Source organism: Gorilla gorilla, chromosome 16, assembly GCF_029281585.2.
Source record: "Gorilla gorilla gorilla isolate KB3781 chromosome 16, NHGRI_mGorGor1-v2.1_pri, whole genome shotgun sequence".
Lineage (NCBI taxonomy): Eukaryota > Metazoa > Chordata > Mammalia > Primates > Hominidae > Gorilla > Gorilla gorilla.
In genome coordinates this window covers 40,282,547-40,304,436 of record NC_073240.2, presented here as the reverse complement: position 1 = coordinate 40,304,436, position 21,890 = coordinate 40,282,547, and the positions used below count along the sequence as shown (strand labels likewise).

The window sequence follows — 21,890 nt, the reverse complement described above, 5'->3', positions numbered from 1 at the left end:
TGCATGAAGGTTCCAGTTTCTCCTGTTTCTCTTTGTCTTTTTAAAATTTAGTTCTATTGTCAATTCTGCATTTTCTGATAACCTTCTCACCAAGGGTAGAAAAATCCATTCCATTTCTGTTAATGTCACAATTTTTTTTTCTCACTTCAAGAAATGAAAGGCGATCAGCTCTTATCTATTCTACATATAACATTTACTTTTGGTCTCACTCTACTTCCCAGAAACTTAGTAGAAAGCAAAATATTAACTTCTGTGTGTCTCCACATCCATAATCATTTTGGCTCCAAACCTGTAGTGTTCTCCCTGAGCTGTAAGCTCAATGAGAGTAGGCGCCCTGATCTTTCTATTTTTCTCGTAAACTTTGTCTGCAGCTCGTGGTGACTGTTCAATAAGTATTAAATGAGAGTGTGATTATTGCCTCATGTGTAAAAAGATTTAATATTTTATAGGCTGAGTTATTTTTCTTAATTATGCATACATTTCTGAATCTCTCATAACTGTGGTTATTGTTTTTATGTGCAGATGAGCAGGAGACTAAAGATGCAGCAGAAGAATGTAAAGAACCCTAATCAAGGACTTGCTGGGTGTGCTTTTAAGAAAGTTGGTAATGAAGTTAAATTAAATTTCTTATTGAATTATTTGAATTCAATGAATGCACTGCAGAGACTATTCTTTATTGATTTTGACATTTGGAGTCGCTCTTTGTGGATTATATTTCTTTGATATTTTTGAGACTTGGGGTGTAATTGTTCAGTGGGTTTTGCTCATTAAAATTTCTGGGACTATTGTTTATAAATTTATTGCTAATCTTACAATATTAGGATTCATTATAAAAACCAACAAACATTTTAATGTATACGTGTTAGGGTGAAACTCGTTGAAGTGCTGTGATTGTCCTGTATTCAATTTTGTATGTTTCACCTCTACTGTGATTCAGACAGATCATGGTGGTCACTGGGAATTTTTGCTGTGGCCCTGCTTTTCCTTCTTCCCACTTGTCTCATGTCTGTGAAATTGGTACAACCTGCCATAAGATGAAATGAATTGTCTCAACAAAGCAATATTAGAAGAGCCTTTACTATCTTATTGGTGATGACACGTTTCTTAAGTAGGAGTTTGAGTGAATTGTTTGATATATTACTTTGTTAATAATAGTTAACAATAGTTTCTTATTTTCTTTCAGAGTTTGGGCCTTTTAGATTGCATCAAATAAGGATGAGCTACTTTAAAAGAAAGTCTGCAGTACTATTTTAAGAGAGACGGTTTAGTTACAAGTCAGTAACTTAGATTCATGAGAAAATTTTACGTTGACATTCCATAAGATGAGTTGGCATTAGAATTGCAAGTGCAGTTTATTTCTGAATCAAAAAATGAGCGGGCTGCTGTGCTGCCTTTAATAAAATTTGAGTGATGTATACATAACATTGTTTTTGCTGGCACATGTTCATCCACTGATACTGAATAACATTAATGATTGTTTATATGGAATTTCCTTGACTTTTTAAAGTGAGGAATTCTATAGCTACTATTTTCAGAGGTATTGATAGGCAGTTTCTTTTTCCAGACACTATTTCAGTTTACTATTTGTTCATTTAAAATAGCAATTGTTCATGCTGATGTCAATGTGCTACATATAATTTATCTTGATGCCAAGAGTTTTGCTGTGGGATGGAAGTATAAGTTAAAAGTTGTGATTTCAGATTCTCATAGGAATGCCATGAGGCACACTCTGTGTTTTAGGGTTTGGGTGGGAAGAATCAGAGGGCAAAGGTGATATGGGTGAGAATTTGTTGTGGGGCAGAGAGGGGCCAGTGTTGTCCATCAGCCTTTCAGAGGAGTTCAGCTTTCTAAATCTATGCTTTTCTGGTATTTGATGTTTGTATGTATGAGAGAGAGAGAGAGAGAAAGAAGGAGGAGGGAGGGGAGGGGAGGGTAGGAAGGAAAAAGGGGAGGGAAGAGGGAGACAGAAAGAAACACAGAGTAAAATCATTTCTAGACTTGCACTGCAAAGGGCTTATGACTTTATAATTTGCTTCTGCCAATGATATTTGGGACATAGTGAGCCTTTCTGTTATTTAGGTAAGGGGGAAGAAAATAGAGTGATTTTAAGTAACGAATTCTGCCATAAAAGAGGTGAGACCATTCATAGCCTGTCAACTGAAGGTAACTCTAACAAGGACTGGTAACTAAGTCTGTAACATAATTCAACACAAAGCTTCCGGATTTTTTTTAAAAAGTCACCCTGATTTAGATAGAAAGTGTTATTAAAAATAGATGTTTTTATTTTGGATTTCCCTTTAGGGCTTAGTGTTTGTCCAGAACAAGGTGAAACCCTGTCTCTACTAAAAATACAGAATTAGCCGGGCGTGGTGGCGGGCACTTGTAGTCCCAACTACTTGGGAGGCTGAGGCAGGAGGGAGAATTGCTTGAACCGGGGAGGCAGAGGTTGCAGTGAGCCGAGATTGTGTCACTGCACTCCAGCCTGGGCGACAGAGCAAGACTTCATCTCAAAAATAAAAAGAAAAAGAAATTATAGAAGAGAGAGAGAGCCAATTAATTTAAGGAATGAATTCAGGAGCTTAATACTGGAGGCTTTTCTACATGTGACTCTTTAGAAAAAAAAAACTACTGGCACCACCTTTATTGTATGTACATTCTTATAAGACCTAGAGTTTATTGCTCTTCACTTGAGCTCTCCCACAACACATGACAATAAACTGTTGGAGGAGGAAAAAAGCTATCATCTCGATGACATAATTTTAATTTTTAACAAGTCCTTTATTTCAGTACAACCTGATTATTTGAAGGTCAGTCTTAGGGTGAAACTGGAACATGCCTGGAAGAAAAGCTCCTCTTTCCAGTCACTTTTTCTGTCTTATCTTGGTATTTTCAATCAGTTTTGCTTCACTATCCAAGAATGAATTAGAATTATCTCCCAGCACTTCAAACGTTGAACTCTTCTGAGAATGAATGATGGTATTTAATTCTTTGCCATTTCAAAGAATTATTTCCTTCAGATCAGTTTTCCTAACTCCACAGCTATTATCAACACTTTCTAGTTCCTGCTTCTTCACCTTGGTACTATAAAATGATTTGGCAATTTACATTTGTATGTGATCATTGCTACTCAGAAAGATGAGTATTTATAGAATAAGAGTGAAAATCAACAAGGAAGATTTTATCTCACCCAGCCAGTCCTTTCTAGTGTTTAATAGACCTCAAAGCCAGACCTTTAACCTACTCATAAAATTTCTTCTTTGATCTGTTTTCATTAAAACTGGAAATTAACTGGTCAGTGTTCCACGTTCACGATGAGCCCATCCAAAAATCAAGGTCTGCTTATTGGTACACTTGGGCCTTTTCTTCACATGATAATTTGTATTTAGACACACACGCATTTATGGATTCCTTCCAAATTTTACATTTTTTAGTCTTTTTTGATTAAACTTATTATTCCTTCTTCAAGAGGAGTATCTGTAATGCTTGGCTCAACATTGCAAGGACAGCTCCTCCCTCATCCACATTTACTTCCGAAGTGTCTCCACAACATGCAGTCGTGTTGCCCACCCAATGCATCATTCGTGGGTCAGAAAATGTCGCTGTGAGAGTTGCGTGTGCTTCAGTGTTTTTCCCTTTGTTTTCATACTGCACTTTGAAAAGGATTCAATGACATCTAATGACCTTAATAAGAAATTTTATTCTTATGGGGGCCCTTGACTTAGGGATAATTTCTCTTTTATATGTTTTTGATATGGCAGGCTAATGTATCATTTTGTTCTTTTATTCCACAAATGCAGCAAATTCTAAGCCTAGGCCTGAGCAACTCAGTCTTTCTAAATCACATACAAACTGTGAATGTTGCTATGACTTACCGTAATTTCTTTTTGTATATGCTATATTGATTTATGAATGGTATTTACGCATATACTTCATGACATAAATCCAGTAGAGAACAAATAAGCATGGATACAGTAAGTATAAATATAAATTTCCATATGATTTATTGTTGTTCCTTGTACATAAGAAACAGTAATATACAACTTACACTGCTTTAGAATGTAAAATGGATAAAAATGTGTACAAAAAAAAGCACATTCCTAGAAAAAAGTATTGGCAAATAGTAAAAATGGGAGGTCAAAAGCAAAAAAAAAAAAAAAAAAAAATCAAAACAAAAAAAGAAAAAACCAACAATTCTTCAATTCAGTGTGCAAACATTATATAAAAATAGAAATACTAACTCTACAGGCAGTATTTCCTGATAAATTATTTAAATAGCATATCTACACAATCTGAGATATCTATTCCAATGGCAATGAGAAAATAATTTATAAAAATAAAGCAATGGTATACAAGATGATAGAAAAAAAACGTAACTTTCAGAAATTGTATTTTAACATTTCAATGCTATTTCCTTATTGGGAATACTTCTCTGCAGAGTTTTTATACTATGTACAACATTGACTTTTTAGGTACTACAGTAGCTTTAAGTTTGTTAGACACTTAAACTCTTTCTGCTTGATCCAAAAATTCTTTACTCAGTCACACAACAAATGAGGTAATATTTGTATGTAAGTTTCACCTTTTGTCATTTTTTTCTCTTTTGGAAAAATGAAAGAAAAAAGTGTATATGCTTTCCTTCTCCCTGGAAATAGGCACAAGGGATGGGGTAAAACAGTATTGAAGACCTCATGGCTTTCTTTGCAATTTAAAACATTTGCAAATGGATAACCAACTAATTCCACCTGAAAAGATAAAACAGAGAAAAAAAGAATCCCATAACATCCACTCTGAGCACAAGGGGCAGAGCAGCTTATTAGGCTGATTTTCCTTGTGCTGTTCTTGCAAGAGATTTGCTGATAAATGTCAACTACTTGCTCTCAAACACTTTCCATATGAAGCCTAAATTTCCAGGCAGAACAGAGTTAATAAATAATCTGTATTTACAATCTTACAGTCACGAAGACTCTCAACAAAGATGACATGGATAGTCTTTATGCTTCTTCCTGTTCCATGAATAATCCTTCAGCCAGATCTTCCAGAATAAGTAAAAAATAAATATTTTACATCGTAAAGCATTTAAAAAAAATCTACATTCCAAAAGAGAGAATTAGAAAACTCCATGATAATTCAGGAAAAAAGAGAAAAGGAATGTTTTAGTTAGGTTGATAATAATTTTGTGCCATTGTAACCATAAAAATATAAGCACGGCTGCCCCTCCTTTGGGAGGCAGCTGGTGCTCACTGAGATGGTAGGTTTTCCTATTTTTCTGCTACATCTGCACAAGCTACATCTAGAATGAAGCCACCAATTTCATTGTGACCAGGCAATGGCAGCCAGCACTGCCTTACACTGGTTTGATTCTGATTCCCTAATTCTGGCCACTGCAGGTGATGATGAGTAAGGGGTGGGGATCAGGGAGGAATTCCGGAAGCCAGTCTTTCTCTCCCTTTCCTGCTTCTATTTAAGTGCCTATTTACATGGGTTAATCAGCTAACGCCAGTCAGCATCATGAAATCCAGCAATAGTCTTTCAATCCCCTGAAAATGACTTAGTACCGAACATGTAACAGTTCCTCCGTATTTTCTTCATACAATCGTCTCGGGTATGCGCCCTCCCCTTAGTGCTTTGGCCTCTGCTCCCCGTGTTCCTGAAGGAGGATGTCAGGGTGGTTTTGTTTGCTAATTCTAGTGAGTCCTCCCTTCTCTGACATGCCTGAAAATGCTTTTGAGTCCACTGCTCAGAGATGGCCTCACAATAGCACCCTGCTCTGTGTCAAAGGCAGAGTGGAATGGGCACCTTCCCAACTGAAGCAAGTAGATGCTTTTTCAAAAGGAAACCAAAGCAATTGTTTATATGCTTGGAAGATGTCTTATTCATTGGAGGCTGAATGCTGAGTCTGTTTTTGAAAACTGCATTTTCTTGAGGCAGGTCGCATGTTCTAGGAGTCCACACTGATGCAAGCAGAGAAAAGAAGGAAGGCAAGGAGAAGTGATCCTGGGGGTTTTCTCAAGCCCATAGTTCCAGAAGGTGCAATACCAGCATTGGTTTATGATCAGTCTTTCAATCAACAATTTGATGATTAGGGATCTGTTAAATAAACAAATATAAATAAATATACAAATGAAAACTAATTCATAAAAGCATAGACATCTTAGTATCAGTTAATAAGTTAACCACATAGGAATAGCTCTACTTTTCGAATGACAAAAGCCTAATTTTAAGATTGTTCAAGCACATTAGCATTTAATTTTATTAGCTGACATTGATGCTAGGAGACCGACACAGCGTGAACCTTCCAGAACATATATTATGCTTTCCAAAGGCTTTCAATGTTAAAAGTTTAGGGAGTCTTATTTTAAAAATTCGGACTCAAAAATTACATTAATAATTTAGATTTTTTTTGAGTAAAATCAACCATCTTTCTCTACTCTCATTGATCTTTTAGGTATCTGGCCTTGGCCCAGTAAATATATATTAAGCACTTATTTTGTGGTAGAGCCAGTGTTGGACTCAGCGAGCTTAAGTAATCACTAAGTAAAAAAGAATGAGAAAAAAAATGCTAAGTTTAATAGTGAACATTAATTTAACATGCCAATATGAAAGCAACATTCCTCTCCCTTCTTTGTATACAGGGAAAAGTTGGGAATGCTAACTCGTGCTGTGATGGCATGCATAAAACACTAAGCAGTAAGATATATAAATATATAATTGTAAAGAACAGTATTATTAATGAAGTCCAAATTATATAGGAGCTTTTCTGCAGCTTACCTTTGCACTGTGTATGAGGAGCACAGAGATTGCTAAGCAAACTAATATTATAACTAAGGACTCAGGAACTCATAAGCCACAGTGCCTAGGCATTATTCCATTTTTGTCCTTGTGTCCTCAAAAGCAAAATAGAAATAACCCTGTCTCCAAAACAGTCTTTACATTGGACTCCCCCATAACCGTCATCCTTGATATTAGTCTGAAATAGAGATGTCCAGTGTACATTCATGGTGATGTTGCTCTTACCTCTACATTCGTATTTCAGGTCGGAGAAGAACACCATTTCTTGAGAGAAGACAAACAACCCTAGTCTACCACCAGCATAGGTTTTATCATAGATGGGTCCTGAGTCAGCCATGATTTTCTTCCCTTCATACATCACCACTCTGCAGGGAAAAAAAAATGTTGTTTAGTGACAACGCTGTTTAACACTTTTTGTCTTTTTGTCCATCAGTGTGACTGTAAGTGAAATTGAATCAGTATGATTGTACCTAATGAAACCCGTCTTTGGCCTGTGGCTGAGACGCCATCTGTAGGCGGTGAAATCTTTCCAGCCTATGTGACGAGGGTCATGCCACAGGGTGCGCACCTGAAGGAAAAGGAAAAGGAAAAGGAAAGGTTGAAACACAGCTCCTTCAGGTAAAGATTTCTATTTCATTCCATCAGAAACAATGCTTGAAAGGCACCGAGCTGATCTAAGTTAGAGGGCTGCAATGGGGAATTTTTCCAAGTCCTCTCATATTTGTTGTGTGTCACTGAGCACACATATAAAGCAGACAGAGAGGAGGGAAGGAGGTTTTTTTGTTTGAAAAGGCTGAAGGCACCTTAGGATCTGCAGGACAATTCTTGGTCAAGCTCTCTTTTCAACACTATTATGTTTTTACAAAGCAGAGTTCAATGCTGCAGCTGGTGATGCTGGGAACTTTCTAAGACTCCCTGGTCAGAGTCTTGGTCAAAGCACAGCATCCCCAGTGCTAGTCAGGCACCCATAAGCTCTCTCTCTCTGTTCCAGGGCTTTGCTTCTTACCTGGCCAGGGGTGTTTCCTGTGTGCCACAGGGCATTCCGCAGGTGCTCGCCAGGCCCTGTGGTGGAGTTTACAACTTTCACAGAAAGGCCTGAGTATCCCTGAGCCCTCGTGGGGTTGGTGTCCCAGTAGGACTGGGTGACTTGCTTCCACATCACAACATAAAAGCGGCTGCTGGACTGGTAGCCGAAGACAAATCCAGCATAGTCATCGTCCCTTTCGGTGTTGATGAAGAAGGTGCCACTGAAGTCCACAGCATTAAACTCATCATAACCTGGAAGAAGAGCCCAGAGGCAGGTTAAAACCTGCAGCCTTCAGAAGGTTCATCATGTTCCCAGACATCCTCAGCACCCACAGGGATAGGTACAACTGCCAGGTTTTATATTTGTTTTTCCCCATGTATGCATCAGTCTCTTAGGATCTAAGAACTCGCTACTCACCTACAGCGAGTCCAGGATCACAGTTGACAGTCTGGACGAGTTCTTTACCCTGATGGCGTACAACCCAGTTAGGGTCATTTTGGGATGTCCCTTTGGGGTCCAGAGGAATCATCTGGAATCGGCGGAAATCGGTCTCACTGATGTCAACATTCTCAGGACAGATGTCATCGATGTCTGGAACACTGTCATGGTCAAAATCGTCTTTGCAAGCATCACCTCGACCATCGCCTGAGGTCAAAAAAGCAAGAGTTCAGCAAAATTCTGAAGTGCTATTATTATTATTGGTGTCAGAAATGTCACTATCTTGTCTAAGTTGGCATTTGGTCCCTTCATCCTGTCAAATGCTTTGAGCCTTGGTTTCATTTCCTCAATCTACACAGCTGTGCCAGCAGTCCCTGTCTTAGAAAGTGGCTCCCCTGACTCACCGTCAGAGTCCTTCTGGTCGGGATTGGGCACGAGTCTGCAGTTGTCCCTGTCATCAGGAATGCCATCGTTGTCATCATCGTGGTCACAGGCATCTCCCTTGCCATCTTTGTCATGGTCAGCCTGGTTGGCATTGGGCACATAGGGACAGTTGTCCAGATTGTTCTGGTGGCCATCTTCATCAATATCCTGATTGTTGTCACAGGTATCTCCAATGCGGTCTGAGTCAGAGTCCAGCTGAAAGAGAGATGTAAATGGAGGGTAAATTGCAGTATAAACCATTCATGTTAAAGATAACTTATGCCCCCACCACAGGGAAAATTCTCCATTGTTTGATATAGCCAGTGGGGTGTCATGTCTATTTACACACTCCTGCAGAAAGATAGCAATCGTAGCAATTACATTTTAAAAGTTTTTTTCCTTTATCTTTGTTTTCGTATACAAATCTGAGAAGGGATAATTTAAAAATGTTTTACATATAAAACTTTCTAAATAAGGTCAAATAGAGTGTTATTTAATTACTAAAGATGAAATGAAATGTTAACTGTTTACATCTTAATGTTAGATGAAATTTTCTGGATACTTTAACAGAGAATTTCCTTAGAAGGTTTCAGTTGTAAAACTGTTGACATGTCGACTTCTCTAAGTCCTGAAAAGATGGAAACAGACCACTGGTCCCTGTGTTGTATACTGTCTGGGTAATGTTTATGACAGGGATAAATTACTTTGGTTTTGGATGTATCCTTAGTTTGATGATTTTCTTATAGCTAGATTACATCATTAGCCATGAAAATGGTTATTTTGCTTATGCACATTTATTTTTCCATCTCTTAGTATTACATATGATTAATATTATTGTACAGTTGTCAGTCACAGATGTCTGCTTTGTATAATTTGTCTTAACAATGGTAGACGATGCTGAGCAAGTCCAGTAGCCCTTCTTACAGAAGGTAAGACTGAAGTTACGAGATCTTCATGCTAAAGATCTGTGAGACTCTGTGCAAGGAGCTCACATCAGGCAAATTATTTACATGAACGTATTCCAGTTGGCTATGAGAAGCCAGGGAGCCACAGTAATGAAAGTGTTTGAACTTTGTTAAGCTCATTTTTCAAAGGCCATGAAAGGGATATTCCAACAGTTTACTGAAAGACTCTGAAAGGAGTCCATCCACCTACCTGATCCGGATTATGTTCCAAGGGGCAGTTGTCACACTGATCTCCAACCCCATCCATATCAGTGTCTCTCTGGTCCACATTGTAGACGTACTGGCAGTTGTCCCGTTCATTGAGGATACCTGAAGAGAACAAGGGACAAATAAGAGCTGGGCTCTCCAGCCTTGGATGTTTCCACCAAAGTGCATACTAATAGCCAGGACTAGACAGAAGTAAGTTTGGAAAGCTGTGCATGTCCCTGTCTCCCGCGGGCCCTGTGATCAGGCAGCACCTTACCGTCTCCATCAATGTCTGCAGCACAGGCGTCTCCTTCCCCATTGTTATCTGTGTCTGCCTGATCTGGGTTGTGGTTGTAGGGACAGTTGTCACAGCGGTCTCCCACATCATCTCTGTCATAGTCATACTGAGCTGGGTTGTAATGGAATGGACAGTTGTCCTGCAAAGAGAAGAAATGGAGCACTTAACAATGTTGTCCTTGAAAACAGCTCAAGCCTCAAACCATGTGCATAATATGTCTAAAACTGTGAAAATCAGCAATACTTTCTACCTAGTGGATAGGCTAATTGATCACTCAGTGTAAAACGATCACTACAAAAGTTAAAAGGACATAGTTAAAAAAATGGATCCCTGTGGGTTAGAAGTTAGTGAGATGTAGAATATAATCCCATCATCTCAGTTCATAGTGTGCCCAAAGTCAATTTTACTGTAATTTCGATGTGACATTTGAAATGAATCTAGGGAACCAAGTGACATTTGTTTATGCATTATAATTTCTCAAGTGCAGAGAAAAACAGTTCTGATGAAAAACAAAACCCTCATTTAAAAATTCTCTTGGCAACATCTACATCCTTAAACTACCGGAACACAATGAATAATTTCTAATTATCCTGTGTATTGATTTGGTATATTTTTTGCTATAGCCATGTAATTTCCTTGAATCCCAAAGTGTTTCAGGCTCTTGCTGAATTGAAAAGATGAAAAAGGGATGGAAAACTGTTTTTACCCTGTCATCTGGAATTTTATCATTGTCATCATCATCATCACAGGCATCACCAATTCCATCCTTGTCATAGTCTTCCTGCCCTGAGTTGGGGAGGTTGGGGCAATTATCCTAGGAAAGAGAAGATATATATCACTGCTTCAGTTGCCTTCCTCATGCTGAGCTCATGCACGAGGGAGTGTACCTGGAATTCCAAATAGAAAAAGAACAGAATTTGGCTCAGTAACAGCATATGTTTTTTTATGGGAAGACAAGAAAATAAAACTTTTCTTGGGGGATATACATACAGAATTTGTGTAAATGCTCTAGGCTTTATAGATGTTGTGAACACAAGTCATGCTTTGCTGGTATTTGGATAGAGTACTGAACTTTTTTTTGGACAGAAGAGTTGACTATGGAACACAGTTGCCCAAAAAGAGCTAGCCCTGTTCATGTTTTTGGCACCAAGTAATTTAATTTTAATAGGAATTAGTGCCCCTCTCCCTTTGGGAGATTTAGTCTTTCAGTTTCATGTCCAAACTTTAAGTATTTAAAATTCCTTAGCCTGTGTTTTGATAAGGTGATGGGCCCTCTTTCTGGAGGCACACAAAGGACCTGGCTCTACCTTTTTGCAGTGGTAAGTCGCATTGGCCACGCACACCAGGTTCTCATTGGGCCAGCCATCCAGGTCTGTGTCCTCCCCGCAGATGATGCCATTGCCAGCGTAGCCAGGCTTGCACTCGCAGCGGTACATGGGGTCGCTATAGTGGCCCAGGTAGTTGCACTTGGCGTTCTTGTTGCAGTCGTGGGTCCCATCCGTGCAGGGGTTACGGGGCTTGCACACCTGAGGGTACACCATCCTGCTGTTACACAGAGCTTTCGAGAATCCTCAGATATCATGGAAACAAGAATCCAGATCCCTGTCACCTCTGAGTAGACAGAGGCTCCATTTGGAAGAGTGTGGGACCTCTGTCCCTCCCCATTCTTCCTGAGGCTATAAGCAAACTTTGCTTTATGTTTATTTTTCTGGAATTTGCTCAGCACCTAGGCGTTTACAAGTCCATCTGCTCACAACTTATTCCAGAGCAGCATTTTTTATTAAATATGGAAGACTGTTTTTCCCCTGCAGGATTTACCATGGATTTTCTAATCACGTTTCTAAAACTAGACGGTACATTCATCTCCTCGCCCTTTTTTTTTGGTGAAGGGTATGAAATTACATTCCTCCCGCTCCCAGTTATTTTGGTCAAGGACAGCTCTCCTGTCCTCTGGTTTACTCGTCTAGTTGACTGTACCTGTTTGTTGGCCGTGGCGTGTTCGACACCCTGGCCGAAGGGCTGTGAGCCGGTGAAGCGTGGGGGGCAGGGCAGGCAGTTGTAGCCAGGGTCCGTGTTCTTACACCGGTGCTCTCCATTGTGGTTGAAGCAGGCATCAGGCACTTCTTTGCACTATGGAGGAAATAAGAGCGTGCTTCATGTTTAGAAGTCACTGCCATAAGGAAGCGACTGCACAGGTTAGCTGCTTTCCTAGATCCAGAAACTCGGAGCCCCATCAGTTCCTCACCTCATCAACATCTGTGCACTGGATGCCATTTCCACTGTAACCAGGGGGACAAGCACCACATTTCCAGCTGCCATCAGGGTAGCTAGTACACTTCACGCCGGCAAAGCAGGGATTGGACAGGCATCCGTCTGAGACAAGGAGAGAGAGACAGTCACAGTAAATGGTTGGTCTAAGCTGCCATACTGCCATGCTGGGCACTTAACACAGTGTAAGATATTATAGGGTATAGGGAACCGATAACTTGTTGGGATTATGTTGTCCACCTGCATCTTAGAGCAATCAAATCGCTCAGGACTAACCAAGCTGGAATCTCCTCGAATGCTGACTGCAGCATTCAGTAAAAGAGCAAAGCTCCTGGGTCGTTTCATCCTGGGCTGCATGGCTCACCAATTGGACAGTCCTGCTTGTTGCAGATCTGGTTTTCTGTTACATCACCAACGCAGTCCTTGCCTCCAAACTGGGGTGTGGGGTTGTTGCAGAGACGACTACGTTTCTGTACCCCTCCTCCACAGGTGACAGAACAGATGTCCCATGGTGACCAAGGACCCCAGCCTCCATTGACTGTAAGAAGACGAACCACAGGCAACAATTAAGATCAACTTTCAAATCCCTCCCTTGTCATAGACTCTCCTAAGCCCGTTCAAGAAACCTCTGCTTCTCTGACACATGGAAAGAATGCTGGGGAAGAGGGTGAGTTTGTTTTTCATTAAAAGAAGTTGCTGAGCCTGCAGGACTTTGCTTCTGTTTGTTTCTCTAGTAGGTAACCTTCCTGCTCTATGACCCACTGAACTGCAGGCTGCAGATGCCAGGCAACCAGCTGGGCAGAGCTGCTGCCCATGTTCACCCTTGCAGCGGACCTCACACTTACTGGGGCAGGCGTCTTTCTTGCAGGCTTTGGTCTCCCGCGCTTCGCCTTCACAGGGTTTCCCATTCATCTGGGGGCTGGGAGAGTTGCAGAGCCGGATCCTTGTGATCACACCATCACCACATGTCACAGAACAAGATGACCACGGGGACCAGTGGCTCCAGCCACCATCCTGTTTAACTAAAGTACAAAGTTGATGGTCACAAATGGTTTTGGCTTAGAGACAGCCAAATAGAGGCTCCCATCAGGAGCACGCAGAAGTATTTCCAGGAAATGGTCAATGGCAACTAAACCCAGTGTACGGTAGAAATTGGCTCCTGGCCACATGCCCAAATGTCAACATGGAATGTTTTCTACCAGAGAACAGATAAGTTTGCTGTTTTTATGGGTTGCTGTTAATATCCTAACATTTACAGGGTGCTTACCATAAACCAAAACTCAATGCTAACTGCTTTACATGCAGTATCTAAATAAAATGCTCAAGATAAACTTATCAAGAACTATTATTATCTCCAAGTTGCAAATGAGGAAAGAGCCTCAGAGAGGGTAAGTTGTGTTCAAGGGTGCACAGCTAAGCAGTGGGATTGGGATCCAGAGATCCTAGAACCCGTGTTCTTAATATACATGCTGTGGAGCTGCCCTTGGTGACGACAACAAGGACAGGTCAGTTCTCTACGTCCCTGAGAGGCTAAGATGCTTACATCTCTTGTCACACTCCTGAATGTGGCAGGTCCGTGTCTGGACCGAGGAGCCCTCACATCGGTTGTTGAGGCTATCGCAGGAGCGGCCGCGCTGCTGAATTCCATTGCCACAGCTTGTAGAACAGGAGGTCCACTCAGACCATGGAGACCAGCCATCGTCCGCAGAGTCGCTGGCTGCAGGGGAAACAGAGGTTCATCAGGTACATGATGATTAGGACAAGCTGTTCTTTAGAGGTCTCTGTTCAGGGCCCTCCACTTGCCAGAGGGTGAAAAGCAATATATTTATTTCTTTTTGGCTTTACTGAGGTATAATTGACAAATATTATAAACATTTAAGGTGTATAATGTGATGTTTTGATATACACATATATTGTGATTACCACCGTCAAGCTAATTAACACATCTCCATCATCTTACAGTTACTTTTTTTGGTGATGACTTAAGATCTACTCTCTTAGCAAATTTTAAGCATACAATCCAGTATTATTAACTATGGTCACCATGGTGTACATGAGCTCTCTAGAACATAATATGAGCCGGCACAAAGTTGCAGTTATACAGGATGAAAAGCAACATATTTCTTAGGCCAACGGCCCAGGGATTTATCCCAGGTCATGATGTGTCCAGCAGTGGGGTAATCGGATGCTTTGCCTGGCTCAGTATAGCTGAGCCTTCCCACAGTGTATGCTCTCCTATTCATTGCTTTTCTTTCTCCTCTCAGCATTGCAAATGAATTTTCCTTTACTGACTTAACATATCTGGGTAGGCATTTCCAGTCTCAGACTTCCAAGAATGCGCGAGTATGAGGAAGCTTATAGGAGTCATTTCTGTCAGGGGAGCCATACACCATGTGTTTGACAGATGAGTGTGAAGGCAGCCGAGCTGTTGTTGGTTCTGGCTCCAACTTGGCCGTGAGTTAGTCAGTTTGTTGTTCCTCTCACCCCAGCGTTTGGGGCCTTCTCTGCACATATTGTCATAAAAGGACAGCATGTTTGTTTACCATCTGCCCAGGCACCACGGCTACAATCACATCTAGCTGTATCAGACAGAAGACAAAGAACTTATTTTCTGTGGTCATTAGTTGTAAGTTTTCTTAGCAATCCCTGATTCAAGTTCAAAACTTTGCTACCTCCAGCTAGCTTTGTTCCTTTTAACGCACGTGTTAAGTGAATGCGGAACAGAAAATAAATGTAAAAACGATCATTACAGTGCCAGTATCGCTAATATGATCCCTGGATGGAATTGGTTATTCTGAGCTGTGACAAGGGTGTGTTTGTGTGTGTGTGCATGTGTGTTTCTGTGTGTGTGAAGGGCAAGTGCTGTTTTCCTGTTTTCTTCCTTATCTTAGTTGTGATGAATCACTTTTATAACTTGTACCTGCTACACTAAATATTGTCTCAGCAAAGTCACTCATTTTACTGGTAACAAAAGCCAGGGATAACGTGCCATGGAACAATATTGTGCCTAATTTCTTTTGGTGCTCTAGAGCTCAGATTGCTGCTATTCTCCTAGGCCCTCTTATCCCTACAGATGACAGGGGCAAAACTTCCAGGCCCGATCAGGCCAATGCTTACACAGTAAGCCTGTCAATATCTCTGGTGAGCAGATTTTTCTTAACTCTGTGCCACTAAGGTCAAATTCTAAAAGCAGTCAACTTAGAGCTGTTGCTGCCACGTCTTCATCTCTTTTCCTCAAAGCAAAAAATCAGAATTAATGAGCTATACCAAGATCTTCACTGCCATTACTGTAATCCAGATGGGTAATTACGATGTACTCATAATGGAGTTTTGGCTCTGTACAGCAGATAAGCTGTCAGTTAACCAGCTGCTGCAGCAAGAAACTGAATGAAAGCATGATGGAGATGGGGGTGGGGTTCCAGTGTTGTGCTCGGCTGTCTAGGATGTATGTAGAACTGACCTAGTCACTGAAGAATAGCTATGCCATTTGAGAAACTTACGCCAACAGCGAGGACAGCATTCTCCATCAGGAACTGTGGCATTGGAGCAGGGCATGATGGGGCAGGACACCTTTTTGCAGATGGTAACTGAGTTCTGCAGGGCAAGAGAGTGAGAGGGGAACAGGCTGCTGAGCATGTTGCATACAGAAGTCTACATCCTGTGACATTTCCTTTACAAGCCAAAACATGGTCAGGGCTGTCAATGCTCTAGTGGAATGATTTTCATAGATCTGTCTCTGTCATATTTGCAGCCACCACTATCGTAGAGACAGTTCTAGTGCTAGTTTACGTGTCACTCCATTCCTTGGAAAGTTCTTTTTAATTGCTACTTAGTCAAGGGTGGAAGTTACAGTACAAAGAATTTATAGCAGAGGAACCAACAAACATCATGGGTCAAATCTATGTCTGAAATCAAACTCAGAAAATTCAGCCAGGACTTTTACGTTTTTATATTATGTGTTTGGGGGGAGGAAGGAAGATCTATAAGCACTTTTTCCTCATCTATAGATCTGTGATCTGTCTTTATATTGGAAAAGAAAGGGAATTTAATGAAGTTGGTTCCCACAGCCAGTCATCTGTGATTTGTATTTAAGCAAATTCAAATACTTTGCTATTAATAGATAAGCCAGGTGAACCTCCAAACTCACTGGCCACTGGCATGCGGGGATGCTAGAGTGAATCATACACCTGGCAGTGCCATCTGAGCAAAGCAGACAGTAACATCCTAACAGTGTCAGACTAAGTGATTTGAAAAACAATTGCTACTGTACTAAAAGAACCTATGCCAAAGCTGAATATAAATCAGGGTTGGGAAAAAAAAATGAATGTTCCAACCAGGTTTTATTTACCTGACATTCAACACTTAGTCTTTGAACTAAGGTAGGTAAATTATTCAGATGTCTTAGTAGATTCATTCTCTTAGATACTTAGCCTGGGGTATAATTAATACTTTGATAAACCATCTGAGAGTTTAAAGAAGAACTTATAGATGCCTTAATTGCATCTTAAAGAAAAAAAAACACTTTGTTATCAGGCCATGGAACATAAAAAGAATCTCTGTGGCGATTAGGGTATTTCCCCAAAGATGTAGGTTCAAACAAAAGCCGTCGATTCTTATTCTGGCTGGTGAAGGTCCCTTACCTGACAGTGACACTCAGTGCAGCTATCAACAGTCCATTCCTCGTTATTTCTGTACTGAACTCCGTTGTGATAGCATAGGGGAGGCCGCCTCAGCTCATTGGCCAACTCTTTGTTCTCTTCAGTCTAAATGGGAGAGAATATCATTAGTGTCCCCCCGCATTTTCAGTCATTTGGGACCATCTGCAATAAACCTTCCAGGGTTCATGCTAATGGGCTGGGTGCAGAGGCCACTGACCACTTTGCGGATGCTGTCCTGCAGCGTGGTCACAATGGTGCGCAGGCCCCTGAGTTCCAGGACCATGCTGGACAGCTCATCACAGGAGATGCCGCAGATGGCTTGCAAGTCCTTTGTCTTGTGGCCAATGTAGTTAGTGCGGATGGCAGGGCTGGAACCATTCACCACGTTGTTGTCAAGGGTGAGGAGGACACTGGTAGCTGGCAAGAAACAAAATGAAAACTTCAAATAGATACTCTTACCAACCAGCCTCTTGAGTTCTTAGTGGTAGAAGACGTTTCATTTGGTGTGAAGGATGCAGGTAGAGGGGCTGCGTGTATGCGCACATGTGTGTATACGTGTGTGTGTATAGTACCCCTTGGAGTCACTTCTGTATGCCTCTTGATGATCTCACTGGGGGTAATTTATGTATAACCACTATTGCTAAATTCCTCAGTTTGTTTTTGGTGGAATTCCCCCTGATTCCCTATGTGCCCTAAAAATAGAGGGGTACTCACAGCTGGAGCAGCCTTTGTTCCTGAGGATGTCTTCTGGTGTGGTTCCAAAGACAAACCTCACATTCTGCAGCACCCCCTGTGGGCAGAGGACACACATTACTTGTAGAATGCTGAGGGGGGTGGTGATGGGGTTGGGGGAGACTGTCTCTATGCTAGGAAAAGCATACAATAGATGTTCTAAAAGCTTCAAAGAGCTGTCTTAAGATCACTATGTCAAAATAACACAGCAACATTAATCGCCAAACAACTTCAAAATCTTAATTGTGACTTCTGCCAAGTCTTGAGTATTTTACAAAGAATTCAGTTATCAGCCTACTTGGGTACACAGGAAATGGAATCTGATCCTAAGCCCAGAGGATATAATGACACTTTCCAGTGTCAAAGAGTTAAATGTGGGAGTTCAAAGCCACCGTTGCAAAGATCTAGAAGTTAAGGCACAGATGAAGCTGTAACAGCAACAACTAACTGCTATTTTAACCTTTTATGTGAGACCAGCTGCATCCCCATGAGGAATCCAATAGCAAAGTGGTACTGATTCTGCCCATAGAAAGTATCCATTTCAAACAAGATTAAAATTGGGGGAATGCATTTGAAATAAGCTCTTTTCTTAAGAGCCTAAGGAGTATCTAAGGCTTGAACAGGCTGACTGCTAAAGGAAAACCATTTCTTGTTTCCTTGAGTAGTTTTCAAAGTGTGCTTCCCAGACCACCGGCATCAGCATCACCTGGTACTTGTTAGAGTTGCAGTTTTACAGAATCCCAGACTCTGGGGCTGGGGTGCAGCAGGGTGAGCTTTCACAAGCCCTCCAGGTGATGCTCATGCTGCCTAAAATCTGAGAACTGCTGCTTTAGTTTACAGACAGGATTTCCTGTAGCCCTCCCAGCAGGTCACCTGTCTAGCAGATGATCCCACGGAGCAGGGCTCAGAGAAGAAGCCTCACCTGGAAATTGTCATTGACGCCCCCCTTTGCGATGCGGAGTCTGGCGATGCTGGCCAGGTCTCTGGTGAAGACGCTTTGGATGGGGACGTCCAACTCAGCATTCTCCATCTTTTCACAGTCGATGTACAGCTGGGCCCTGTCTTCCTGCACAAACAGGGTGATGCTCTTCCACTGGCCGGTTGCCAGGAGAGCTTCTTCCACAGACACCACGTGCTGCTTTCCTTGGACGGTCAGGCTGAGGTCCAGGGTGCCCGCCTTGCCATTGGACACCACGCTGAAGACCTGGCCAGAGTGGTCTTTCCGCTCCAGGGCCAGCAGCGTGCCCCGGGTCTTCTTCATCTGCCTCAGGGATGCCAGAAGGAGGAAACCCTTTTCTGCCCGCACAGCATCCACCAGGTCTTGGAACTTGTCATCAGGCACAGGGGGGATCAGGTTGGCATCCTCGATGCGGAAAGCTGGGCTGGAAGGGTCGGGGCCCTTCACCAGTCGGCGCCCAGACCCCTTGCGGGCGGCCCCGGTGAGTTCAAAGATGTCAAACACGCTGTTGTCTCCGCCAGACTCTGTTAGACAGGAGAGAACACAAAGTGAGCTTTCTAGGCTGGGACCAGCAGTAGGGGGCTGAGTCCTTAGGGGTGGAGACAAAGGGCTGGGGTGAAAACTCCTGGCAACCACTGAAAGAGGTGAATAAACACCAGGATCAGAGTGAAGCTGCGTCCTGATGTCCAGTCAGGCTCAAGAGGGAGAGGACAGCACGTGAGAGGGCACACCTGGGATAGCCAGCACCTCTTCCTTGTCCCTCCTTCCCCTAAAGGTGCCACACAAACTCACCTGGAATGCGGTTGGTGCCACACACATGCATCAGGAACAGGACGCCTAGTCCCCAGGCCAGCCCCATGGTGGAGCTGTTGGTGCCCAGCAGGGATCCTGCAGCAGGAAGCACAAGAGCCGAGGGTCAGAGATCAGCTAGGCAGGGAGGGAGGGTGCGCCGAAACGGGGCTGGGCATGGGGACAGGGCCGGGACCATCCCTCTTTGACCCCGCGTTTGCTGAAATGAAGGACAACAGGATTACTTTCCAGAGAGCATGAGAGAGAGAGAGAGAGAGAGAGAGAGAGAGAGAGAGAGAGAGAGAGGTGGAGGAAAGAGATGCTGGTTTTAAAGTGTGGGGGGCGCAAGACCAACAATTTGGGGGCTTTTGGGAAGTCGAAGTTGAACAAGATCAGGAACTGTAGTTTGGGGTTGCAGGGAGGGCACGGGGAAGTACAGACTCTTCCCTGGAGTGCTGATACAAAGGCTTAAGGAGGACTTCAGAGAGTAAGGAAATCTTGGGGTGTCCTGATGAGTTGGTTTGTGAACCTCAAGGCTGGAGAGGATGGCTCTGGAGCCTTGCCCTGAAGAGTCCTCCAGCGGCTGAGAGGAGCGGGCTGGGGCAGGCGAGCGGGGAGAGTGTAGGTTCCGGGGTCCACCAGAGGGACTGAAGCCTCAGCGCTCCAGGGGGATGTCCCGGGCAGCTTTGGTCCTCGGCGGCCGCCGGGGCGACTTACCTGTGTGTACCGGAGCGCGGCGGCCGGGAGCGGTGGCGAGGGCGGCGAGGGCGGCGAGGGCTGGAGGGGCGCGGGGACCGCCTGTGCGTCCGGAGTAGAGGTTGCTCCTGGAGAGCGGCAGGAGCCCTGAACTCGCAGGCCAGCTCGGGCGCAGTGGCTGGCAAGGCGGAGGAGCCGCGCGCTTTTAAAGGGGCGCTCGCATTCCTGGGGATTCCTCCGGCCAATGGGCGGCGGCCGGGCAGGAAGCGGGAGGGGGGCCAGTCTGGGCTCCTCTCCGCCCCCCGCTGCCTGGCGCGCAACTTTCCAGCTAGAAAGTGAAGGGGGCGGGGGTCGGGGCTTGGGAGCACTAGAACTTCTCAGAAAAGTCGGTGCCCGCCCACGCAGCCTTGGCGCGCACGGGCTCGGCGCTCGTACTCTTGCGCCACGCTGGCTCGGGGTGATCAGCAAGCATCCCGAGCAGGGACGGGGCTGGGGAGACCACCTAGGAGGGCCCGCGGGGTGGGGCAGGGGCTTTCGGGTGAGCTGATCTCCCGGAATGCCTGGTTGATGGCTAGAGGTGGACACTAGAGACTGGGCCCGTTTTGTAAAAAGAAAAATGGGCCGACGGGGCGCAGGGGACACTAAGAGAGCCATTCGTTAAAGTACCTGCCTCTCGGGCCCTCGCTGACTCTCCTCCACCGTCCCGGTGGGGTGAGGACACGCGTCCCCCGAGCGCCTGTCCTGAGCTGGCCCCACGCCCGCCCCAGAGGGAGGTGAGCGCGGCGTCGGCGGGGCCGGCGGGTTGGTGCGCCGGGCTCGCCTTCGCTGCCTTCGGGCGCTTTCCTGCCGCGGGTGCTAGGGGGCCCACAGAGGCTCCTCTCCCGCTGCCGCGGCGCTCCCTCGGCCGGCCGCTTGGGGGCGGTGTGCGTATTCTCATCAAGGGGCCTGGGGAGGACAGCTGCTTTCTACTCGAATTTTAAGGAAACTTACTCGTATCCAGTTTCCACAAGCCAAATTGAAATTGTGTCTTGAAAAACAGTTTTTGTGCCCACTCGTGCTTCTTAACGTGACTCCTGTTTGGAGAATTTGCAGAACCATCTGGCTCCAGAGTCTTCAACTATTTACAGAGCAGACCCATAGAGTAATAAATTACTCTCTGCCTATTATTGTATTTCCCTTTTTCCTCCCTAAACGTTCTTTTCATTTTTCGGCTCCTGAACCCGAGGTGTGGGTTACATTTCTGTGGGTGCACACATTGCCATGAGTGCCGCTGCCTAGTGCTTCTGTCATTGAAGTCTGGTCTCCAAGCCACTGTCCCAAGCCAGCATGACTCTAGCTGCCTGGAATTCCATTCATCTCTTCGGGATGGGACGTCAGCCGCTTCGCTCCCTCTGCTGTGGTCCAGCGCTATCGGGCTGGCTCCGAGGCCAGGGCATAGGTAGAAGCTTGTCCAAATAAGGATCTCAGCACGGGCAGGGGGAAACCCCTGGGGTTCACCTCCCATCTTAGCACTTAAACCTGGCAGGACTCCCGACTGCTGCAAACGGCCAAGCGTTTACATTCATCAAACAGCAGTTTCGCTTTTCTTGCGTGGGAGTGTTGTATGACAAGACTGTGTGTGTGTGTGTGTGTGTGTGTGTGTGTGTGTATTACGGAAAGAGTG

At 43.8% G+C, this 21,890-nt stretch overlaps 2 protein-coding genes across 4 annotated transcripts in view; one reads left to right on the top strand and one right to left on the bottom strand.

Annotated features, from left to right (window-relative positions):
- Positions 1-4,563, top strand: part of FSIP1 (fibrous sheath interacting protein 1) — a 192,472-nt gene extending 187,909 nt beyond the window's left edge. For all 3 annotated transcript variants that reach the window (XM_055363355.2, XM_055363352.2, XM_055363353.2), the window contains one exon: positions 523-4,563. In XM_055363355.2, coding sequence (XP_055219330.2) covers positions 523-569 — 47 coding nt within the window. In that variant the 3' untranslated portion in view covers positions 570-4,563. The remainder of the gene's footprint in view (positions 1-522) is intronic.
- THBS1 (thrombospondin 1) lies at positions 3,977-20,408 on the bottom strand. Its single transcript, XM_004055957.5, has 22 exons — positions 20,249-20,408; positions 19,535-19,630; positions 18,707-19,266; positions 17,767-17,842; positions 17,270-17,469; positions 17,035-17,157; positions 15,895-15,988; positions 13,938-14,111; positions 13,240-13,416; positions 12,759-12,932; positions 12,372-12,499; positions 12,104-12,256; positions 11,434-11,652; positions 10,833-10,940; positions 10,106-10,265; positions 9,833-9,951; positions 8,659-8,893; positions 8,234-8,461; positions 7,796-8,067; positions 7,260-7,357; positions 7,015-7,154; positions 3,977-6,087 (listed from the first exon to the last, which is right to left on the bottom strand). The coding sequence occupies exons 2-22, from the start codon at positions 19,599-19,601 to the stop codon at positions 6,080-6,082; spliced, it is 3,513 nt and encodes a 1,170-aa protein (XP_004056005.1). The 5' UTR covers positions 19,602-19,630; positions 20,249-20,408; the 3' UTR covers positions 3,977-6,079.
- Positions 20,409-21,890: the final 1,482 nt, after the last annotated feature.

What these genes read in the sequence shown, in the direction of transcription:
- THBS1 (XM_004055957.5), bottom strand. Translation starts at nt 19,601, where the DNA reads ATGGGGCTGGCCTGGGGACTAGGCGTCCTGTTCCTGATGCATGTGTGT. An exon ending in CAAGCAGGACTGTCCAATTG is followed by an intron (nt 12,500 to 12,758) that starts GTGAGCCATGCA and finishes TCCTTGTCTCAG; the next exon opens with ACGGATGCCTGTCCAATCCC. An exon ending in ATAAAATTCCAGATGACAGG is followed by an intron (nt 10,266 to 10,832) that starts GTAAAAACAGTT and finishes TTCTCTTTGCAG; the next exon opens with GACAACTGTCCATTCCATTA.